At 41.7% G+C, this 20,399-nt stretch overlaps 2 protein-coding genes across 2 annotated transcripts; one reads left to right on the forward strand and one right to left on the reverse strand.

The window, feature by feature from the left end:
* Positions 1 to 4,616: 4,616 nt before the first annotated feature.
* Positions 4,617 to 8,076, reverse strand: LOC109319049 (golgin subfamily A member 6-like protein 6). Its single transcript, XM_019548563.1, has 3 exons — positions 7,947 to 8,076; positions 5,827 to 6,822; positions 4,617 to 4,625 (listed from the first exon to the last, which is right to left on the reverse strand). Exons 1-3 carry the CDS (start codon positions 7,947 to 7,949, stop codon positions 4,617 to 4,619), a joined length of 1,008 nt encoding a protein of 335 aa, XP_019404108.1. The 5' UTR covers positions 7,950 to 8,076.
* A 6,557-nt stretch (positions 8,077 to 14,633) lies between these two features.
* On the forward strand, positions 14,634 to 19,459 carry LOC109319212. Its single transcript, XM_019548718.1, has 4 exons — positions 14,634 to 15,129; positions 15,910 to 16,155; positions 16,662 to 16,997; positions 19,005 to 19,459. The coding sequence occupies exons 1-4, from the start codon at positions 15,082 to 15,084 to the stop codon at positions 19,212 to 19,214; spliced, it is 840 nt and encodes a 279-aa protein (XP_019404263.1). The 5' UTR covers positions 14,634 to 15,081; the 3' UTR covers positions 19,215 to 19,459.
* The last annotated feature ends 940 nt before the right edge of the window (positions 19,460 to 20,399 follow it).

Consider the following 20,399-nt stretch of genomic DNA (forward strand, 5'->3'; position numbering starts at 1 on the left):
GCTGTTTTGGGGTTATGGGGGTAAAGTGAGTTAAATTACCCAAATCTTCCTCTGCTTACATAAAAGGCAGTGATTCCCAACCAGGGTACCATGGATCCCTAGAGTATCTTGAGTTCCTTTCAAGGGTGTTATGGAGTGCTTCACAATATTAGCACTGTCAGGTATGCAAGCATGATTCACAAGATAAACCCAGAGTTTTCAAATAGGAAGCCATTGGGTCAAAAACGTTTGACCCACTGTCGTCTTTATGAGTTCTTTGCCACAAAAGAATTGCTCTATTATTTTTCTATAGTCAAAAAATGAGTGAAAACTAACAGCTGCTCCCTTGACTCTATTGAGGGGCTGCCCTGGGTCTAGTAAGGAGCGTCTCAAGTCTAAAAAGGTTGAGAATCTCTGTTATAAGGGCACTACAGGCAACAGAACAGTTTCACTGTTATCCATGCTGTTATTCACACTATATGAAAATACCGAAAGACAGAGTCTATAATCAGGCATACTGACCAATGCCCTTTGTTCTACGTTCTGATGTGGGACCTGTTTTCCAACATTGGCTTTCAGGTTAAGGATGCTTATTAGTGGGTTAGGCCATTACACAGATTGTCCCTCTCCAGCTTCTGTAACCTCACTGCAGAGCATTAAACTACTATTTGATTTGTCCGTATGAAATAGAAGACTATTTAATAGCACACTTCCACCCAGGTCTCATGTGCTGTCTCACCAATGGTGGTAGTTGTGTGCAAAAGGTAAATCTGATAGCTCTATTCCCATGGTGTTTTGAACCTTTGCCTGCTTAGGGTCTAGAACAGTTACTTCTATCATCATTCATGAACGTAGAAAATTCATGAGTATAGAAAATACTCACAGTGTGTAGGGATATCTATATCCCTGCTTATTACAGTATGGGAGTAACAGTCACAGCCAAATCACTACAGACTGATAGCTCAGCTTCCTTCCTGCACGCCTTTCCATTCTTGCTGTAATGGACAGCTCCTGAATGTTACATTCAGAGATAGTGGGAGAGTTAGAAACAGCTCCCCCTCTTTGGATGATGGGGCCCCTTTAGAATCATGAAATCATAGACTCATAGAAAATGAGGTTTGGAAGGGACCTCGGGAGGACAGCTAAGCCAACCTCCTGCTCAAAGCAGCACCATCCCCAACTAGATCATCCCAGCCAAAGCTTTGTCTAGCTAGGCCATAAAAACCTGCAGGAATGAAGGATCCACAACCCCTCTGGGTAACCTGTTCCAGTGTTTTACTACCCTCCTAGTGAGAAAATTCTTCCTAATATCTAGCCTAAATTTCCCTTGCTGCAACTTGAGACCGTTGCTCCTTGTTCTGTCATCTGCCATCACTGAGAACAGTCTCCTCTTTCAAACGTCTCCTCATGTAGTTGAAGGCTGCTTTTAAATCCCCTCTTCGTTTTCTCTTCTCTAGACTTAATAAGCCCAGTTCTCTCAGCCTCTCCTCCTAAGATATGTGCCCCAGCCTCCTCACCATTTTTGTTGCCCTGCTGGACTCTCCCCAATTTGTCCACATCCTTTTTGTATGGGGGGGGGCTCAAAACTTAACACAATACTCCAGATGTGGCCTCAACAGTCACTTCCCTTGACCTGCTGGCAACACACCTACCAATGCAGCCTGGTATGTTGTTAGCCTTCCTTGCAACAAGGGCACACTGCTGGCTCATATCCAGCTTACTGTCCACTCTAACCCCCCAGGTCCTTTTCTGCAGAGCTGCTGCCCAGCCAGTCAGTCCCCAGCCTGTACTGGTGCAAGGGATTGTTCTGTCCTAAGTGCAGGACTTTGCACTTGTCCTTGTTGAACCTCAGGTAGGCCAGTAGATGTTTGAAAGGGCTGAGGACAATGCGGAGGCTGGGACCAGATGATAAAGCTATATCCCTTCCTGGAGGATCTGCTGATGTTAACCAGATATTGAATTTATTTTTAATTAGGGGCAATTTTTTTCTCTTCTGCCTCAATTCAAAATGTTGACAATCTTTGCCTCTCTCTCTGTCTCTCTGTCTCTCTGTCTCTCTCTCTCTGTATCCTTCTTCCAGCCTCTCAATCTCTGGTTCATCAAAAACCTTCTCTTTCAAATCTCTTTTTAAAACATTTTTCTTTCATGAGATCTGTCTATTTTACCCCACCAGATTATAATTCCATTCCATTTTCCTACACTTTCAGTACACTCTGGACCAAATTTTGCTTTGTATACTGCTTCAGAGCAAATTTGGTTTATTTAGCTCTGAAGAAACTTTTTGATCTCATTTTAGATTATAAGACCCTTGAGAGAAGGGCTGTGTTCATGTATGACCAAGTCCAGCCTTTATGTTTGGTAAAACTGTTCAAAAAAGAGATGGTAGTGAGATGTGGGTGGGTCCCCCCAGTGGGTAACATCAGCCAGCCCCCAGAATTTTGGGGGAAAAAACATTTTTATTTTTTATGTCGATAACTGATTTTTTTTTCTATTTTAGGTAAAAGCTTCTTTCTTTGTTAAAAAATAGATTTCCAACAGAGACTATCTTTGTAGTTTGGGCAGAAATTTTTGACCACATCAAGCCTGAAGCAAGTAACAAGCTGCAGTTATGAGTGCCAAAGATGAGTAAGTGGGCTTCCATTTGGAACTGTAGATGTTAATGCAAGGGGCTCTAGTGCCCTGGTGATTGTTACACCACAGATGCAGCTGCTACTTCATACCTGCTCCCATGGTAGATAAGAAGATCAGAGCAGGTGTGAAAACAACCACTGGTGCCAGGTCTATAAAAATACTGTACTGAGTGTACATCTGAGTGTTTATACCAGCATGGATGGTTTTCAAGCAGTGACCCTTTCTTCTGCATTAGCACTTGTATCCACTCTCCCCTCTTTCCACCCTGGGACACTGGCATCTGGAAAAAAAACACTACAGTTTTTCATCCTCTCTGCCCAGCATATCAAATGGTCTCCTAAGGCCATAGAAATGACCAACCCTTGTGACAAGCCTGACAGAGAACAGTACACAGCCACTGAGCAGACATGGACTTTTATAGTGGCACTTCCTTTGAATTCAGTTCATGGCCTAGAATCTAAATCAACAGTTAGTGCCTGTCAGACTTGGAATAATTAATGTTGAGTCCCAAAATCTAACAAACTCCTGATTGAACTAAACACCTGATATGTGGTCAGCATAATAAACAGCAGTGTCTATATGCAAGGTCAGCATGTGTTCAGAACCTGTTTCTTTGGTGCAAGAAATTCTAATATTAAATCTGAACCTCTCAGAGCTGAACCTATTTGAAGTTAAAGAAACTTTCCCTTCCATTCTAAGTACATTCACTGTAGCAAAAGACAATTTATAGAGAACGTAGTACCTCTGGATTGCCACTTTACTCCTGATCCTCCATGCAATCTGTCTGGAGGCTGCCTCTACATACAATTGGCTCAATGCTCCACTGCCTTTTATCTTTTGTGGCCATTTAGACCTGTGTAAAGTGAGCATAAAATACTGCCAAATCAATATGGTGTTGTCTTTGGCCTGGATATTAATGATTATTGAAGAGACTCAGCCTCACTACACACAGCATTGTAGGTTTGCCTTTCAACTGGGTTAAGTGATCACTTTGCTATAATTGTCTGGAAGAAGTGTGCCTGATCCTTTTCACTAGAGGAAACTATGTAAGATTCAGTCTTCAAGGAATGAGCTTTGCTTAAAAAATGTAGAATGACATGGATGCAATAGTGTAATTTTGGGAGGGAGTCAGGGGACACTAGCCCTGGGCACCAATTTGAACGGAGCACCGTGCGTGTGTTGGCTGAGCTTGCGTAGCAAGCAAGGTAGCCCCAGCAGTTGCTGCCATAGCCAGCCCAAGGATTTAAGCACTCCTCCTTCCCTGCCCACATTGCCCCAGGCATCAAAATCCTAAGTAATGCCTCTACATAGATGAAGTAAAATTAACAAGCTCAGTTCTCTCTCTGATGAGCCCCATCAATGGCTGAAATCATGGAAGTTCTGAGCTTTTTGACCCATAAGATATCTCTGCAGCTCTTCCCATGTGTTATAAAATATTCATATGAGAAGCCATCTGGACTTAGGGCTGCCAGTAGTAAGCTTCATTTATCAGCTAAGAAGACATTCACATTTTCTTTTTTGTGCAGCAGCCAATTGGAGCAGGCTCAGTGTTCAAAATTATTCCAATCAGTGTTCCAGTTATTCCAGAGCTTTATTAGGTGTAAACAAAAGTGACTCCAGACATCAGTTTAGTTATCCCAATCTGCACTAATTGTGAAACTGGCCAGCTGAAGGTTTTGTTTCCCTGGGGGCAGTGAGTCCAAATGAAGCTTATAAACTCCCACCAACTTCTTACTCTAAAAACTGTGATTTGGCTACTGGGACACAGAAGTAGTCATTTTCCCCCTTTCTCCTATTATGATATATGGAGATGTCACAAAGGACTCACAGGACATAAAGATGCCAGAATACTGTTATTCAATATAATAATGCTAATAGCATGCAGAGCAAAGTTTTGTAGCAAATGGGAGAACTGTTCTCTTGCTGTGCAAAGAATAGGGATGTTGATAAGCCATTACTTGGAAAGTAAGCACCCATAAGCTGGTGCAGGATCAGGTTCTGGTTCTTCATGCAAGCTGTGGAAAAAGCAAAATGGGTTACATTATGAGATTAGGCCATTTTTCCCAGTATACCTGACTTGTTCTTGTCATTTGCCATAACATGCCAGCCATGTGATTTATGCTTAGCTGAGGGGAATTCACACTAATACTCAGCACAGTCATAAAAGCACAAAAAGGAACAATTCAGCACAGCTAGGGATACATTAATGTACTTGAGTGCCAAACACCCTGTAACATTGACACATGAACCATAGGGCAGGTTCTCTCCCTTGTTCTCAAGAGGGCTCAAGGGCATTTGGCTATGTGCAATACTCCCCAGAGAACACTGTACCACCAGCCTCCAAACATTGGATAGAAATATTCACTGCTCTTTTCTAGAGCAACAACATGGTGGACTTATTGTGCACCCAAGGTCACTCTGGCCAGCCCAACTCAAGCATCTAGTCTACTTCTGCCTATATACCTAACTCTCTTCTGTCATCCAAGATCTATCTGCCATCCCATGGGAAGTTGCAGTGCATAGGCATCAGTCCAAGAGCCTGAACATCCCAGTAGCATATGCACTGTCAGTCATTCTTGGCATCACACTGACAGGTAAGTTTTTACTATACACATCTGCCAAACTTATTTTCCAACTGAGAAATATTCAAGTCACCAAGATATGCACTGCAGGACTTGGAGTGAGATTTTCTGGCAAGATCTGCTCAAATTCTTGTGCACTGTAAAGTTGTTCCAAAGCCTCCTGAAGGCTCAAGTCCAATATACAAATGATTAGCATGTGCTAAATTGATTGGATGGTTCTTCATCAGAGCTGTTGACCCTCCCAATCCTTTTTGTCAATGGTGGACAGTCATAGGTGTTCAGTGTTCTGACAAATACAATCTCTCTCTTCCTTTTTGCACTCCGGTTTGCAAAGCTAAGTGTAATATACTTTTTAGACTCAGAGCTAGCTGTATTGCTATATCCGTACTGCTGCCTGTCCTGGAATTTTCTACAAACCTCTTTTCCTGTTTGATTTCTTCTGTGACTATTTAGATCCTGATGGCAACATATCTTTCAGCTATCACACTTACTACTTTTGCCATATCTTGGGTTTGGTTTTCTAAGCTTAATTCCAGGGAATTATTCTCCTCTGCTAAATCAGTTTGTCCCCCTAGCCCACAAGTTAGTCAGCTGGAAACACAAATCTGCATTATCTTTTCACATCTCATCTTACCTTGCTGAGTGCTGCCTGCTGACGCATCTGCTCCATCTTCTCCTCGTGCTGCCTTTGTTTCTCATTCTCTTTATGTTCATACTCGAGCCGGATGAGTTCAAACTCCATCCGTCTCCTCTCCAGCTCTGATTCAACTGCTAAATCAAACCTGTTGTTTAACCACTCTGGTTCTTCTGAACTTACTACTATACGTGGCACCTGCTCTTTCATAATCTCCTCTTGTTTCTCTTCCTTCTTGTCCTCCTGCTTTTCCTCCTCTGCCTGCTCCAGAGATTTCTTTTCCTTCTTTTTCCTCTTCCCACACTGCAGCTGCTTTTCATTCATGTCCTTCAGGTATATCAGCATGGTCAGCTGAAGTTCTATCTTCATATTCCCCAACTCCATTTCAGCAGTGGTTTCAGTTTTGCCACTGGGATTATTTTGACTTTCCCTTCTGGGTAGTTTCTGCCAATGCGTCTCCTCCACGTTCTCTTCATGTTGCCATTGCTTTTCCTTCTCCTTGAGCATTTTCTGCTCGTGCTGCCTCTGTCTTTCATTCTCCTCATAGATATATCTCAGCTTGCTCAGTTCAAACTCCATACGCATCTTCTCCAGTTCAATTTCAGTTATTGGATCTAATTTGTTACCAGGGTGCTCCATCTCCTGTGAACCTGCTGGTTTCAGTGGTTCCTGCTGACGCATCTGCTCCATCTTTTCCTCATGTTGCCGCTGCTTTTCATTCTCTAACTGTTGGTATTTCAGCATAGTCAACTCAAAGTTAATCCGCATCTTCTCCAGCTCAGTATTGTTTCTTTCGACCTGTCTGAACTTTGCCAGCTCCTGCTCCTCTTGGGAGTTGCTCTTGCCCTCCTCGTGGATGATCTGTGGTTGTGAAAGACCATTTGTGACTTCTGTCTGAGCACCGGTTTCTAGCTGTGATTCCTGATCCTTATTGGCTTGGGTTTCTGTAATGGTACGGGGAACACGTAGAATTGGTGGGGTATCTTCAATAGGATCCTGATAGAGATTAGAGGAAATTCATTTCTAAGCAGTAATAAGGAAGAGTTACTTCCACTACAAGTTTCTTGTTTGTTTGTTTTTGTTTTCTTTGATTTTTTAACAGCTTAATTGAGGTCAGTTGTTGAGGTCCTATTGTACAGATGGAGCCACCATTCAATATTATTGGCAAAGAATAGTTACACAAGGGGGAAAAGGCTATTATAACTGTATCCAATGGAATGATAAAAAGTTACAGAAATCGGAGCAGGAAAGATCTGATAGGCCATCTGATTTGTCACACCCTGTTAATAATAAAGGTTTACCCCCAGCAATGTCTTTTTTACTACTTTGTCTCCCCAACTTCTTAAGTAAGTAGTACTAAGACTAAGCCTCTCACCATTTTAACCAGGAAATCCCATTGTTACAACTGGAACCCCATATCCCACCCAAAGTAATTCATCTTCCACATATACCTTTTGGTTATAAACCTGTACCTTACGGGTTAAATAATAAATATTTACCCTTTTCTCCATGAGTCAGTCCCTTAGTACTGCTAATTTTGTTTTTCTCTGACTTCTCTCTAGTTCATTAGTCTCTCTGCTATGATAGTTATTTGTTTAGATATGTTGTCAAGCCCACACCTATCATTCTAAATTTTTTCATACAATTAAAGCATGAAACTATATGGCAATATAATCATTGGAATATATTAAATACTCTCCCTTACCACTTCTTAGACACTAATTCCCCTTCCTACAATTTACTGGCAGAAGGATAACAGTACCAATGCTAATAATACCCTCCCATGTTTTTCAATCCTTTTTCCAAATGGATGAAATAATAGGCCCACTGAAGTCAATGGAAAAATTGATATCGACTCTTAGGAGGTCAGGATTTCACTCAGTATCAATAGATAAATCATGTTAGTTTGATACGGTATTGTAAGCCACCCTAAGCCTTCTTTGGATAGGGTGGCATATAAAGGTAATGAATAAATAAAATAAACATGTATGAAGCATATTATACAGGATTCCTTTTTCACAAAAATCATTGTGTTGGAAAGTACAATCCTTTTTCTCCTGAAGGAACTTATGATTTAAACCTGAAGGATTAAAAAAGAAAAGAATAACTACAAGTTTTACCATAGAAAACTAAGGCACAGGGCCTTGGAAATGAAATGAAGTTGTGCAATGGTGGATCCACAAGCAGGAACCCAAGTTTCATGAGGCTCCCACTCCCTCCTACAGGAAACTGAGATACTAGCTAAGAAACAGAGAGGAAGAATTCAAGCCCAAACCAAAGCCTCTGTGATGTCACAAGATTCCACACTCCGCTGCCCGGCCATTCTCCCCGATCCTTATAGCTAATAACCCTAGATGCTCTCACTGGCCTCATCACTGTCATGCTGTATGGAGTATGTGTGTGTGTGTGAGAGAGAGAGAATATTAGAGCTAATTTGAAATTTCTAGTAATAGAAGACAATTATTCCACATTTCTTTTACCCCTTGTGTGCTGGTGGTAGAGTTCAGTGTGCATTAAACTGAGTAAAGGAGACTTTTTGTATGCATGGTTTCTCACTGAGATTCCAAGCATTCTGGAGAGCACGGCCATAGTTTCAGAAAGCACTGAATATGGTTTCCTGAGGAATACTAACATATGTTGGGGTTGCTAAGGGACAGCAGGATAATACCTGGTGTCTAAGTACATATAGGATGAGATTTGTCCTATGAAGTGAGCAAAGAAGAGAGAGGGATGGAGTTAGCAAGTGGAAAAGAGCCTTCCTGTTGCAGCCCCTGTACAGCCATTATGCGTGCAGCTACACTAGAATGTATGCTCACTCATGCTCGGTTGATCAAGGAATGTCTAACTCTAATCATCTCTGTTGTATTTCCCTGTATGCAGCAAAGACTACATGCCTGAATCCGCACTGTTGATCTAGGTACACAAGATTGGTGCTAGGATATGTGGGGTAGTATCCCAGAATTCTTAGCACCAGAGTGGAACCTTTCCACTAGCTGGTACTGGAGACATCTGCATGTGATGCTATGTCGCCACAGCAATGTGCTGCGGCAACATAGCATCCTCAGGGAAAAACCGTGATGCTGTAGCTACATTGCCATAGCGACACACTTCCTCAGTATAGTGCCTTGCTATGGCAATGTAGCAGCTAAAAATAACCATGCATGGCAGACAAGGCACAGTATGGGCTGTTATTGTGCTGTCATTTAGTACTTCCTTTTGGGAATGCTAAATGATGGCACAGTAACAATTGTGTCCTAGGGGCACATATAGATGTGCCCACTGGGCGCTATCTTGTGGTGTATTGTGGGATAACTTGTCTTTCATCGCTGCAAGTGTAGAAGTGACCCTGGTTTAGCAGTGCATGAGGGTCTTCCTGCTCTGGACATTTCTCACTGTCTACCAGCTGGCCAAAACTGGGCTCCATTAGATGAACTGCTCCTGACTTCAGGCCAGCTGTTTATGCTGTGGAGTAGGTGCTCTGAGAGATGTGCAGTGGCATTTTGTAGCTTTCTGAAACATGGAAGGGTGCTGAATGTAGAGGACAAAGACTATGGGCTAGATTCTATTCCACCTAATAGATACAAAAGCACACTTAGGTGCCAGGCATAATTTGAGATTCAACTGGCAAGGGACATAAATGGCAATAAAATGGGATTTTTCAAGTATGTACAAAAGTAAGAGGAAGACCAGAAAAATCATAGATATTTTATGGAATGTGGAAGGCAATCTAGTTGCAGATGATAGAGAGAAGGCTGAAGTATTTATTTCCTTTGTTTTACTTTAGTTTTAACAAATAGAGCCACGCAGCAGATGATGAGTGCAAAGATAAGGAAGAAAATAAATATTCTAGAATAGGGGAAGAACAGGTTAGGGATCACTTAGAGTTGGCAGAGTTGGATGGGATACACCCAAGGGTACTGAAAGCATTGGCTGGGGTAATTTCAGAACAAGTGAGTATCATCACTGAGAACTTATGGAGGTCAGATGAGGTCCTGGAAAAGGGCAAATACAGTGTTCATCTTTAAGAAAAGGAAGAAGGAGGATTTGGGGAATTATAGACTAGTCAGCCATACCTGGAAAGCTCATGGAACCAGTCCTGAAGGAGTCTACTGTAAAGAACAAGGCAATCAGGAACAGCCAGCAAGAGTTCAGCAAGAGCGAGTCATGCCTGACCAACCTAATTTTCTTCTGTGACAGGGTGACAGGTTCTATAGATGGAGGGAGAGCAGTGGATGTGATACCTGGGCTTTAGCAAAATTTTTGACACCGTCTTTCACAACATCCTCTTTAACAAATTAAAGAAATACAGACTAGAGGAAAGTACTGAAAGGTGAATAGGTAACTGGTTGTATTATCATGCTCGGTAAGTAGTCATCTATGGCTTTAGTTCAAAGTAGGTATCAAATGAGATTTGCCAGGGGTCTGTCCTGGATCCAGTATTGTTTAACATCTTCATTAATTATTTGGACAATGGGATTGAGGGAGTTTCAGACACTCTGGAAAGTAGGGCTAGGATTTAGAATGACCTGGCTAGACTGGAGAAATAGTCTGCAATCAATCAGATGAAATTCAACAAGGAGAAGTACAAAGTTCTTCATTTCGGACAGAATAATTGTATGCACAAATACAGACTGGGGAATGATTGGATAAGCTGCAGAACTGCAAAGAAGAACCTGGGGTTATAAGTAGACAATAAGCTGAATATGACTCAATGGCATGCTCTTGTTGCAAAAATAAATAAATAAATAAAGCCAACAGAATGCTGGGTTGTATTGACAGAAGGATCATGTGCAGTGGCAGGAGAGTCGCTTGCAAATCAAGGGAATTGATTATTTCACTCTATTCAGCACTTATGAGGCCTCACCTGGAGTACTTGCCCAGTTTAGGGCCTCACACTTCAAGAAAGATGTGGACAGAGTGAAAAGAGTCCAGAAGTGAGCAACACAAAATATTAGAGGCCTGGATAGCATGACCTAGGGGAAGAGACTGAAAGAACCAGAGTCTAGAGAAGAGAACAGTGAGATAGGATGTAATAACAGTTTTCTGAAGGCAAAAAATATAGAGAGGATGGAGATAAACTATTTTCTGCAGTCATAGGGAACAGGAGTAGGAGCAATGGCCTCAAGCTGTAGTAAAGGAAATCTAGGTTTGAGATTAGAAGGAACTTTCTGACTTGGAAAGTGGTCAAGCGTTGGAACAGGCCATCTCAAGACATTGTAGACTCTCTAGCCCAAGAGCAAGTAAGACAGACGCTTGACTTAGACAGATTTGTCAGAGATGATCCTGCCTAGGGGCCTAGACTACATGAGCTTATGATCCCTTACAGCCCTACTTTCCTAATATTCTATGATCCTATGTCCATAGGGCAGGCTGAAAGTAAAATGGCACTTCAAAACCCATTTGGATGCCAATAGATGACAAATACCATCTATATGATTGTGGCCTGCCGCTCCTTGCACAATGGCTGCAAGGATGAAGGCAAGTGTCTTGTGCTGGAGTGGACCCTAGGTATGGGTGGTTTGCTGAGGTAGTTCATATAACCAGAAAATGCAGCCATCAACACTGGCACTGGCTCAAGGAAGATAAATGTACTAGAGGTGCCATATGTGGCCACATCCTGGCCATGCAGGCTGATAATGGGGACTACGAAGAGGAGGATACAGTAATTTTTTAGTAGTAAATTATATTTGAGGAATTTTCTCTTGGTATTGGCTACAGGCTATTATCTTGACTTCTTCTGTTTGGCTTGGCCTCAGGAGGAGTCAAAATTGTATTTTCCAAGTAATTTTTTGTTTTCTGTTACATTAGTAAAAGCCGCTTTGCAAAAAAAGTAGGTATTTGTTTCTCTGCAAGTTCCTTGAGAAGAGCTAGTGCTCTACAAAAAAAATAAAGTTTTTTTTTTTATCAAGCAAGGGTATCTCAGGGGACTCAAAGAAGCGGTGAAGGTAGAACAGCTGCCTGATGACATTTACCATTTAGTGTAAATATAGCAGGTAAGCCTGAATTAATTACATTGCAATGCAAGAACCCCCCAGTGCCTTCCCCTTTACCCCTCCCCCAAAACCCTTCTGCAAGCAAAGGAGCCTGTATTTGTTGCTGCAGTGCTCCTCATGATCCTTCCCTTGGCACTTTGTCTAATATGCATTGTGTGAGGCTGTAGAGGAATTGAGTATGTGGGCCTTACTTGTCTGATACCTCTTCCCCCATATTGCCCAGTGTACTCTATGCATTTCCAGACCCTGCCCAGACTGCAGGGTTTGATGCATGCTGAAGAGGCAGTGTGCCCTTGCACTTGTACTAGCATTTGCACAAGGCCACAGCCATGCCTATATGTGCTAAGAGCCAGCAGTATGACCACATCTTGTAACTGCAAGCCTCGAGCTTTGTTCAGCACAGGGATGCTTCCTGGGTCAACAGCTATCCAAGGGGTGGTGGAGGAGGCAGTGAAGTTATCTGAGGGAAGCATCTGCTACACCTTCCTAAGGGCTGATGCAGTGGATATACTCCTGCTGGCATGGTGCAGCTGTGCACAGCTCCCTGCTTAGGGATGTCCTTAAAAGGCACAAGGTGGCAATAAATAAAACCCTGTTTTGTGCTGATGCACACTGCTGCACCTTATTCCAGCTACCTTATAGCAAATTACACCTTCTGAAATCCTTTGCCCCGTTCACACTCCTTTACTATCAAGGACCTCTCTAAATTTGGCCTTTGGCAGTGGAATCCAGCAAAAGATGCCTTGGCTGCTAAAGGAAATGTATTTTCACTGCAAATATGTGTTTGAAGTACTTTTTAAAAAGAGTATTTTTAATCCAAAATGAAACAGCCCCCATCCCCCTCTCCTAGCTCTCCTGAATATTACACACCATGCTGTGCATTTGCTACTTTGAAAAACAACAAATGCAGCAAAGGAGGAAATGAAGGAAAGTGTTATTTTAGAATCTGAGGAGGGAACTTCAGAGCAATGGTAGCAATATATGGTAGAACTGCCTGCTAAATGTTAACTCCAACTCTGCTGGACAACCAACAGTAGGCCTGAAAAGATAAGAGAAAAGCAGAGCAAAAGAGATCAATACAGGAAGGAAAGAACACTTTTAGGGCTATGGAAGGAAAAAGTGTTCACTTCCTCTCTGATTTGAATTTGGAGGCAAATATTAAGAAAAATCAAAGGCTAGATTCTCTGGTGCTGGGCACTCTAAATACTTCTTGAAGTGGGCGTTGGGGCTGATCGGTGCTCTAGTGGATCCGGCGCCAAGTATCTGAGAGAGAGTGGGTGTACAAGACATGAATGGCTTGGCAACAAGCTGATGAGAGATTTACGCTGTGCGTCAATGTAATATGTGCCTAGCAAAGAGGATCCCATGCCTCCCTCTGCCAGTAGCATCATTCAGCAAGAGCAAATTGATGTCCCCCATTGCACTAGAGTGCTTGGCCCCTCAGCAGAGATGAAAGTGCTTTCACAGCTCTTCTGTAAGTCTTATGGGAATATGTTTTTTAGGACAGCTGGAAAATGGATAAATGCAGTAAGCTTATTCAAGGAAGTGAGAAAATTAACTGCAAAACAGCTTAAACAATGCCACAGCTAAATTCAATGTTTACTCAGAAGACATGCACTACATGTGTGAATGCAAGTTAGCTGCACACATGTCCACTTTCCTCACTCGCTCAGATTCAGCCCATAAAATACCTATGGCCCATAACAGTAACTCTGTAATCTGAGCATCAAGTAAGTGTTCAAAAGCAATGCCGAATGTTCTCACTCACAGAGGGAGATGTCATTGAATGCATTCCTGTATCAAGCATGGGTGCAGAGTATCTGAGATTTGAAAATCTAGCTGTAAACTGACACTGTACTTGATAAATGATGCATCAATAACTAAATGGGTCTTTCTTATCTATAACTTCTCCACACGTCACCTGCCAAGCAGACACTCATTGCCTCTGTGTAAATGATTACACAAGGTACTGGGCAATGGATAGTCAAGCCCACTGTGTTTCTTTACATGGCATAAGCCATCATTGATAGGTACCAAGCAGGTAGGTGCCTTATGAATTCCACTAAGAGTAGGCCAAGTCCAGAGGTGATAGGTTCTTTTCCCGGGTTCTCTGTTGGGACCAAGAAGATATTTTACTTCATTAGGTACTGTAGGATCAGAGCACCTTGTAATCTTTAAGGCATCTATTTTTTACAGGGTCTCTGTGAAGTAAAGATGCGCTGTCATCTGTGTTACACAGATGAGGAACTGAGACAAAAAAGACTAAGGGCCAGATCCAAAGAAGGACTTATGTCTCTGCAGTGGGACTTGGTTGATATCACATACCTAAGTAATAAATGATGACCAATAGATCTCTTGCCAATGGTTGCCTAACACCAGCCTATGACACAAGGCTCCTTCCTGTTTGACCAGCAAGTTGCCCAGGTCCCTGCACTTCTTCTATACATTCCCAGAAATGCCCTGGTCTGAGTAGCTGTACACCTAGCTCCTGCCCTAGGCTCATTTGGATACAGAGGAGCCCAACTTGGAGGCCTGCCTAATACACATCACCACCATTTGATTCAGCACAAAATGCAACAGCTCTGGCCAGCTTCAACAGGAATGGATGCATGGGGTCCCCACCAAGCTTAACATGTAGCTTGGTGGTTTGGACAATCTTTTGTAGGAGTTATGGGTTTGAATAACTTCAGGCTGAATAAGGCTTAGAAACTAAGTGTCCTGCAAGCTGTCTCCCTGCTCAGCATGTGGATTTTTGGAACTTCTGAGGTACCTAAATGTCCTGATGGGGAACTGGTATGAGGAACCAAGGTAACTCTGAGCTATGGATTCCAGGTGTCTTAAATATAGGCAGTATGCTGATAAAGCCCTTCTTTTGATCTGGCCCCAAGTGATTTGCCCAAGGTCTCCCAGGAATGTCCAAGACTGGGAAAGGATTGAACCTGAGCTTCCCAAGCCCTGGCTACTGCCCTGGTCACTGGACTTTTCCAAACCTAAGAGTTTATACCAGTGATAAAAAACAGGTCATGGAAAGATAAGTGACAGTTCAGACACTTAATGGCAGACAGAATGAGGTATGTTGTGGCAACAGTGCAATTATGATATCAGCAGAGTATGGAATCGCATGACATCATTATGGTTGTTTGGAGAATGAATTTGATTTGGGTTTGACTAGCATGCATCTCTCTGATTTGAACAGGGGCAGTTGGTGTTGAGTTATCTGCATGGGGGACTTGCACAGAGTAGGCTACTACATGTGACACCAATGTCTACCTTATTGTCCTCCTCTACTCTTGTACCCGAGCCAGCTATGGTATTCAATTTTCTTTATTGTCTTCATCTTCTGTCGTTGGCTTCAGGTAGTAACGTATTTCAGGAGAGTTAGGAAAACAGTTTTGCTACCTATGTACTGGTAAATCCTCTTTTTAAGGTTATTGCTACCTTGGGCTCATGCTTCCTTTATAAAATGTCTAAATAAAAAGCGGGTTCTTATAAAAGGCAGATGGAACTGGCTCAGTACAAATGCTAGTACCAGTCAGCTGAAAGGATGTTATTGATCAATGATTAGTGACAGATGATGCCTTTGCCATCTCAGTTTGTCTATGTTAAGCAAAATGAGAAGATGTGCTATTTTAGGGTTGTAGGGTCAGTTGGGGTATACCCCCAGCAAATAAGAACTATCCTTCCCCGAGCTGAATAAAGCACACTTGCTAATCTATGCCCTCTGAAAGTGCAGCATATCACCCCCTCAGAGCCTAGCTAGCTGTCCTGGTCACAAGTAGATCAGGATGGGAGTCATATTTTCTACCTCATCTCTTCAGGTTATCTGGGTCTGATTTTCAAAGCTATTTAGGGAGCTAGGCATCTAGTAGGATTTTCAGTAGTGCCTTTTTGATTTCCATGGGAGTTAGGCACCCACATGCTTTTGAAAATCTGTCTGCCTGTGGAGGTAACTAATCAACTGGAAATCAGTCACTTGGACACTTATGACACATTTAATTCAGTCCCTGGAGCAGGGGGCTGGACTCAATGATCATTTGAGGTCCCTTCCAGCCCTAATGTCTATGAAATCTAAATCTATGCTTTTCACTAGTCTTTGCAGGACAGTGATGGAGATACTTTGACATCATCAGATGTCTCCCACTTTGAGACAGAATCTCTGCAAATTAAGGAACAAGAAAACCAAGCTGATGTGGAGCAGCTCAGTAATCTGGAGAGCTCAGAGTATTCCTCCCAAGTAGCTGGGGCAGAGTTAAGAGAAATGCAGACAGGCTTTGAACTTACTGTGCAGATATCCCCACTCAAAGACAGCAAGAAGCAGCAAGAGCATGTGATGATGGTAAGTGGAAATTAACACTGAATTAAAGATAAGGGCATCAAGGGAGAATTGGAGGCCAGCCAAGGCGCTCAGTTTTCAGAGGAAAATGGGGGTGTGAGATGCACACAATTATACCTCTCATAAGGTACCACAGCAACGCTGATGGACACAAGTTAACATCTGATCTGAAATGAAATACTTCTTTTTGGTTCAGTGAACTATATGTTTTGATGTGGGTCAGCTGGATCCTAAAGGAAACACTTTGTTTCAATTTTCCTGAGGGAAAGCTGCAGAAAATGTTCATTTAATTGAAATCCCATTTTCTGTCCCAAAAAAAAAAATCAGAAATTCCTGAACAGTTCAAAGAAAAACCTTCTCAGCTTGCTCGTAGATGTTGCAGAACTAATGAGTCAGTATTTTAGTGTTTCATTACCCCAATTTTTTAGCTCTCTCAAAACCTATCAAGGCCTGATTAGGGCTCTTCTATCAACATAATCTCAATTTATACTTTCTCCGATCTGTGCCAGGATCTCCCCAGATATAACCCAGCATTGTCACATATACTAGATGATGTGAAGAAAAGCCTGGATGGTAAGAGCCATGCAGTACATTTGGAGCCCAGGGCAAAGAGAGAAGGTGATACTTTGCAGCCAGAAGCATTCAGCAGTGAGGATGAGATGAACAATCTGGAGGAGCTGGAACAGCCGTGCACGCGGCAGGTCACGGCAGTTGATCTTGATTTGGAGAAGATCAGGTGGAACTCCGCAATGACCAGGCTGAAGTACGAATATGAAGATAATGAAAAGCAAAGGCAGCATGAGGAGAAAATGGAGCAGATACAGCAGCAGACAGCACAGAGATCAGTAAGCTGGGACGGAAAATGGGTTTGGGTATGACAGAGGGGGAAACAGGCAACAAACATTTAATGTTGCTATTTCCACACTTCCATAAGGCCTCTTTTCTTTGATTTTGCAAGAACACACTTATCTGTTTTTAAATTAGATGTGAGAAAATTAGCCACGCTGCTCACACCACTGTTCATAGAAGAGCTGTTTCCCATCTAAGCACAAGGATAGCAATCACTGCAGTAAAACCAAAACTCAGGAATGAAGTTTATAGGGTAGAGTTATCCAGAGGATTATTTTCTAAATGATGATAATACCCACGTAACAGATCTTATGGATGGCTTGAATGGTTATCTGCCTCTACAACAGAGTTGGTCAAAGAGGTTATAATGCTGGAATGGCTTCTGCTAAATTTCCTGAGTTGCACATCATAAATATATCAGAGCCAAGAGCTGTGAAAAAAATGTTCCAGAGGATGAGCTACACCCCTTGCTAATTAGCTTTGTTGAAGTCCAAATATTTGTAATATTTGATTCATTGCTATTATATGTCTAGTCTGAAAAAACCAGTAGGGTTAGCAGATGTGTCATTTTCAGACATCAGATGAGTGAGTTCTTCATCAATTTTGCTGTCTTGGGCTTGATTCTTCTCTTACCTTGAATAGTTTTATCCCTGATGCATGTAAGAGAAAAATAAGTGCCTGGATATGGGAAGAGGCACATGTATCCTTAGCTTTTCTTGTAGGCCTGGTATGGTGGGTTAGCACAAAGTAGATAGGCATGTGTTTCATATTGTTTTATATTGTTATTTATGTATACTAAAGTAGCTTTTAGGAGCCTCTGTTGTGGATCAGGGCTGCATTATGTTAAGTGCTATACAAAGAAGGAGGTGTTAGTGTTCCCTATAGCACCCTTAGTTTAGAAATAAGTCTTCTGGGTTAGATGGTATTTCACTTACACTGGTGGTAGGTAGCAGTGTAACACCAGTGAAACCAATGGAGTGAGACCAGTGTAAAAGAGATAAAAATCAGTCCCAGTGTAGATTTGGATAAGTGACTGGAGTTCCTCTGAGCTTGATCAAAAAAAGGCCCACTGCCAACTGCTTTATTAATTTACAGCCTAATAACTCCATTGGTTGGGCTGTATAATGGACCTTCGGAGATAAATGAGGCTCTCCAGAGAGATGAACTAATGCAAACTCAGACCTTCCTGGTGGCCAGATTTTACAAATGGAGGACTAGGTGCATGGTGGATCTAGGATTTTGAAAAAGGGGTTACAGATGGTTCAGTACTTCATCACATATAACTCAACATATTTATCTCCAGTTAAAGAGAAACTAGCTTTACTAATAATCTGGGAGCACTATTGCAAGGTGCACTGATTTGCTATTTCATATATTAAATTAAAAAAACCCCACAAACTAGGGAAAAAAGAGTCAAAATATTCAAAACTATATTGTGTCATTAGCCCCATATTCATTATAGTTAAAAGTATGTTTCTTATTCAGATTCATAAAACAAAATCTAGCATCCTTGAGGGTCCTGACAGTACCTTCAGTACTTCACTGTCAGTCACTTCAACACCTTGAGTTAATATTATCACATGAATTAAAGTTTTTGGCTACAGCTAAAAACAGCCTGCAGGCCTATGAAATAGAAGAGAGGCATTACCAGGAATGGCTAACAGTCAGCAAAACAGCAGAAGAAAGGCAGTCCAAATAGTGAAATATCAAGACGGTTAAAAAGGACAGAGGGCCGTTAACACCTGTGCAATGGAGAGAAAATAGCAGGGATCAGAGAGATGATAATAAGCCACAGAGTCAACTGATCCTCTCAGCATTGCCTGAACAGAAATGTCACTGGTCCTCCCAGGCATTTAGTTTAAAAGTTTTGGTGGACCAGGAAACAAAACGGGGTGCGGCTGCACCACTACATACCTCCTGGATCTGCCTCTGATGAAGTGTACCTAGTAGAGGCATATGAACGGAGGGCAGGTGAACATTACATATCTCTTTCTTTTCCACAGTTTATCCAAGGACTCCATGACCTACCCCAGCCGCAGAACCAGCATGCTTTGTTTTTATACTGCTTCATCTTTATACATGTCATTTACACAGTGAGGGAGCTGGCTTTCTATTTCATTATGAGGCATTACAGCTTCTGCTTTGCCATTGTGCTGTATTTCTTTTTCAAGAAGATTTTTCTGGATTATGTAAATAAGAAAAAATATTCCTAAAGCAACAGCACATTCTCTACAGCTAAAGATGCTGATCTATCCCCATTTCTTTTTACTTTTTCTGCTTTGCAGCTCTGCTATTCTTTCCTAACTACACTGAGCATTTCCACTATTGTTATATGAAAAAGGATGTAACTTGTGCAAGTGTAACCTATTCTCTTTCAAAAGTTGTTGCTGAATATCATACATTTCTTGCTGTCTCGTTAACATATTCAGCATGATTCTGTCACATTCACCAATACTAATAAAATTTTGTGTGATAAGAAAGCCATTTTGAATGTATGTTTCCATTTATGCTTAGTTTCTTGGACATAGCTATAAACCTTATATCTGCAAGGCTGTATGGATGGGGAACTACATGGCAACATACTTTTGGTGTTTTGTTTTCAAGAGGATTCATTTGTTCCTCTCTACAGTATGCCACAGTCTTGAGTTTCATGCTCTTTTGAGAATGGGATAGGACATTTTCACTAACAAAAACTGACATTCTCTTTGCAGTTGAGGTCTTATGAATGCTGAGGTCCCAGTACTAATAAGAAGGGTTTTAGGATATAATTCAAATAGAAAGGTCAGACACATTGAATCCACGCAGAATATGGCTATGTCCCTTTCCCAATCATCTGTCATATAGCATTTTGCTATGTGCCTGGAAAAGGTAGAAGCTATATGCCATATAGAATATTAGCAATGAGCAAATAAAATCTCATTAGCACTTTATATTAGAATTAGAGCATAAATCACCCACGTGATTAGAATTAGAGCATAAATCACCTAGCCATATTGTACTTATTATTCGGTGTCCTTATTCTTCTCCCAGGTTACACTGTATACCTAATATGGAAACTAGGAGTGCCTGGGTTTCTCAAAGATGGTGTTCAAAAAACTGCCTGACTCAAAGGTTTAGCACAGTGATTTTCAACCAGAGTTTATGAGATGTCTATAAGGGTGCTGTAAGATGCCGCATAATATTAGCACCGGTAGGTGTGCAAACACCTATGCATAATTCACAAGACAAACCCAGAGATTTCAAATAGGAATCTATAGTGTCAAAAACATTCTGACTTGGTGTGGTCTTCCTGAGTTCTTCACAGCAGAAGAAATATTTTATTATTTTTTCATATTAAAAAATGAATGAAAGGTAAAAGCTGGCATTTTTTGAGGTGTGCCTTGAGTCTTAAAAGGTTG

The sequence above is a fragment of the Crocodylus porosus genome, unplaced genomic scaffold, assembly GCF_001723895.1.
Source record: "Crocodylus porosus isolate Cpor-Errol unplaced genomic scaffold, CroPor_comp1, whole genome shotgun sequence".
Taxonomy (NCBI): domain Eukaryota; kingdom Metazoa; phylum Chordata; order Crocodylia; family Crocodylidae; genus Crocodylus; species Crocodylus porosus.

What these genes read in the sequence shown, in the direction of transcription:
- LOC109319212 (XM_019548718.1), top strand. Translation starts at nt 15,082, where the DNA reads ATGTCTACCTTATTGTCCTCCTCTACTCTTGTACCCGAGCCAGCTATG. An exon ending in TTGTACCCGAGCCAGCTATG is followed by an intron (nt 15,130 to 15,909) that starts GTATTCAATTTT and finishes GCTTTTCACTAG; the next exon opens with TCTTTGCAGGACAGTGATGG. An exon ending in AGCAAGAGCATGTGATGATG is followed by an intron (nt 16,156 to 16,661) that starts GTAAGTGGAAAT and finishes GATCTGTGCCAG; the next exon opens with GATCTCCCCAGATATAACCC.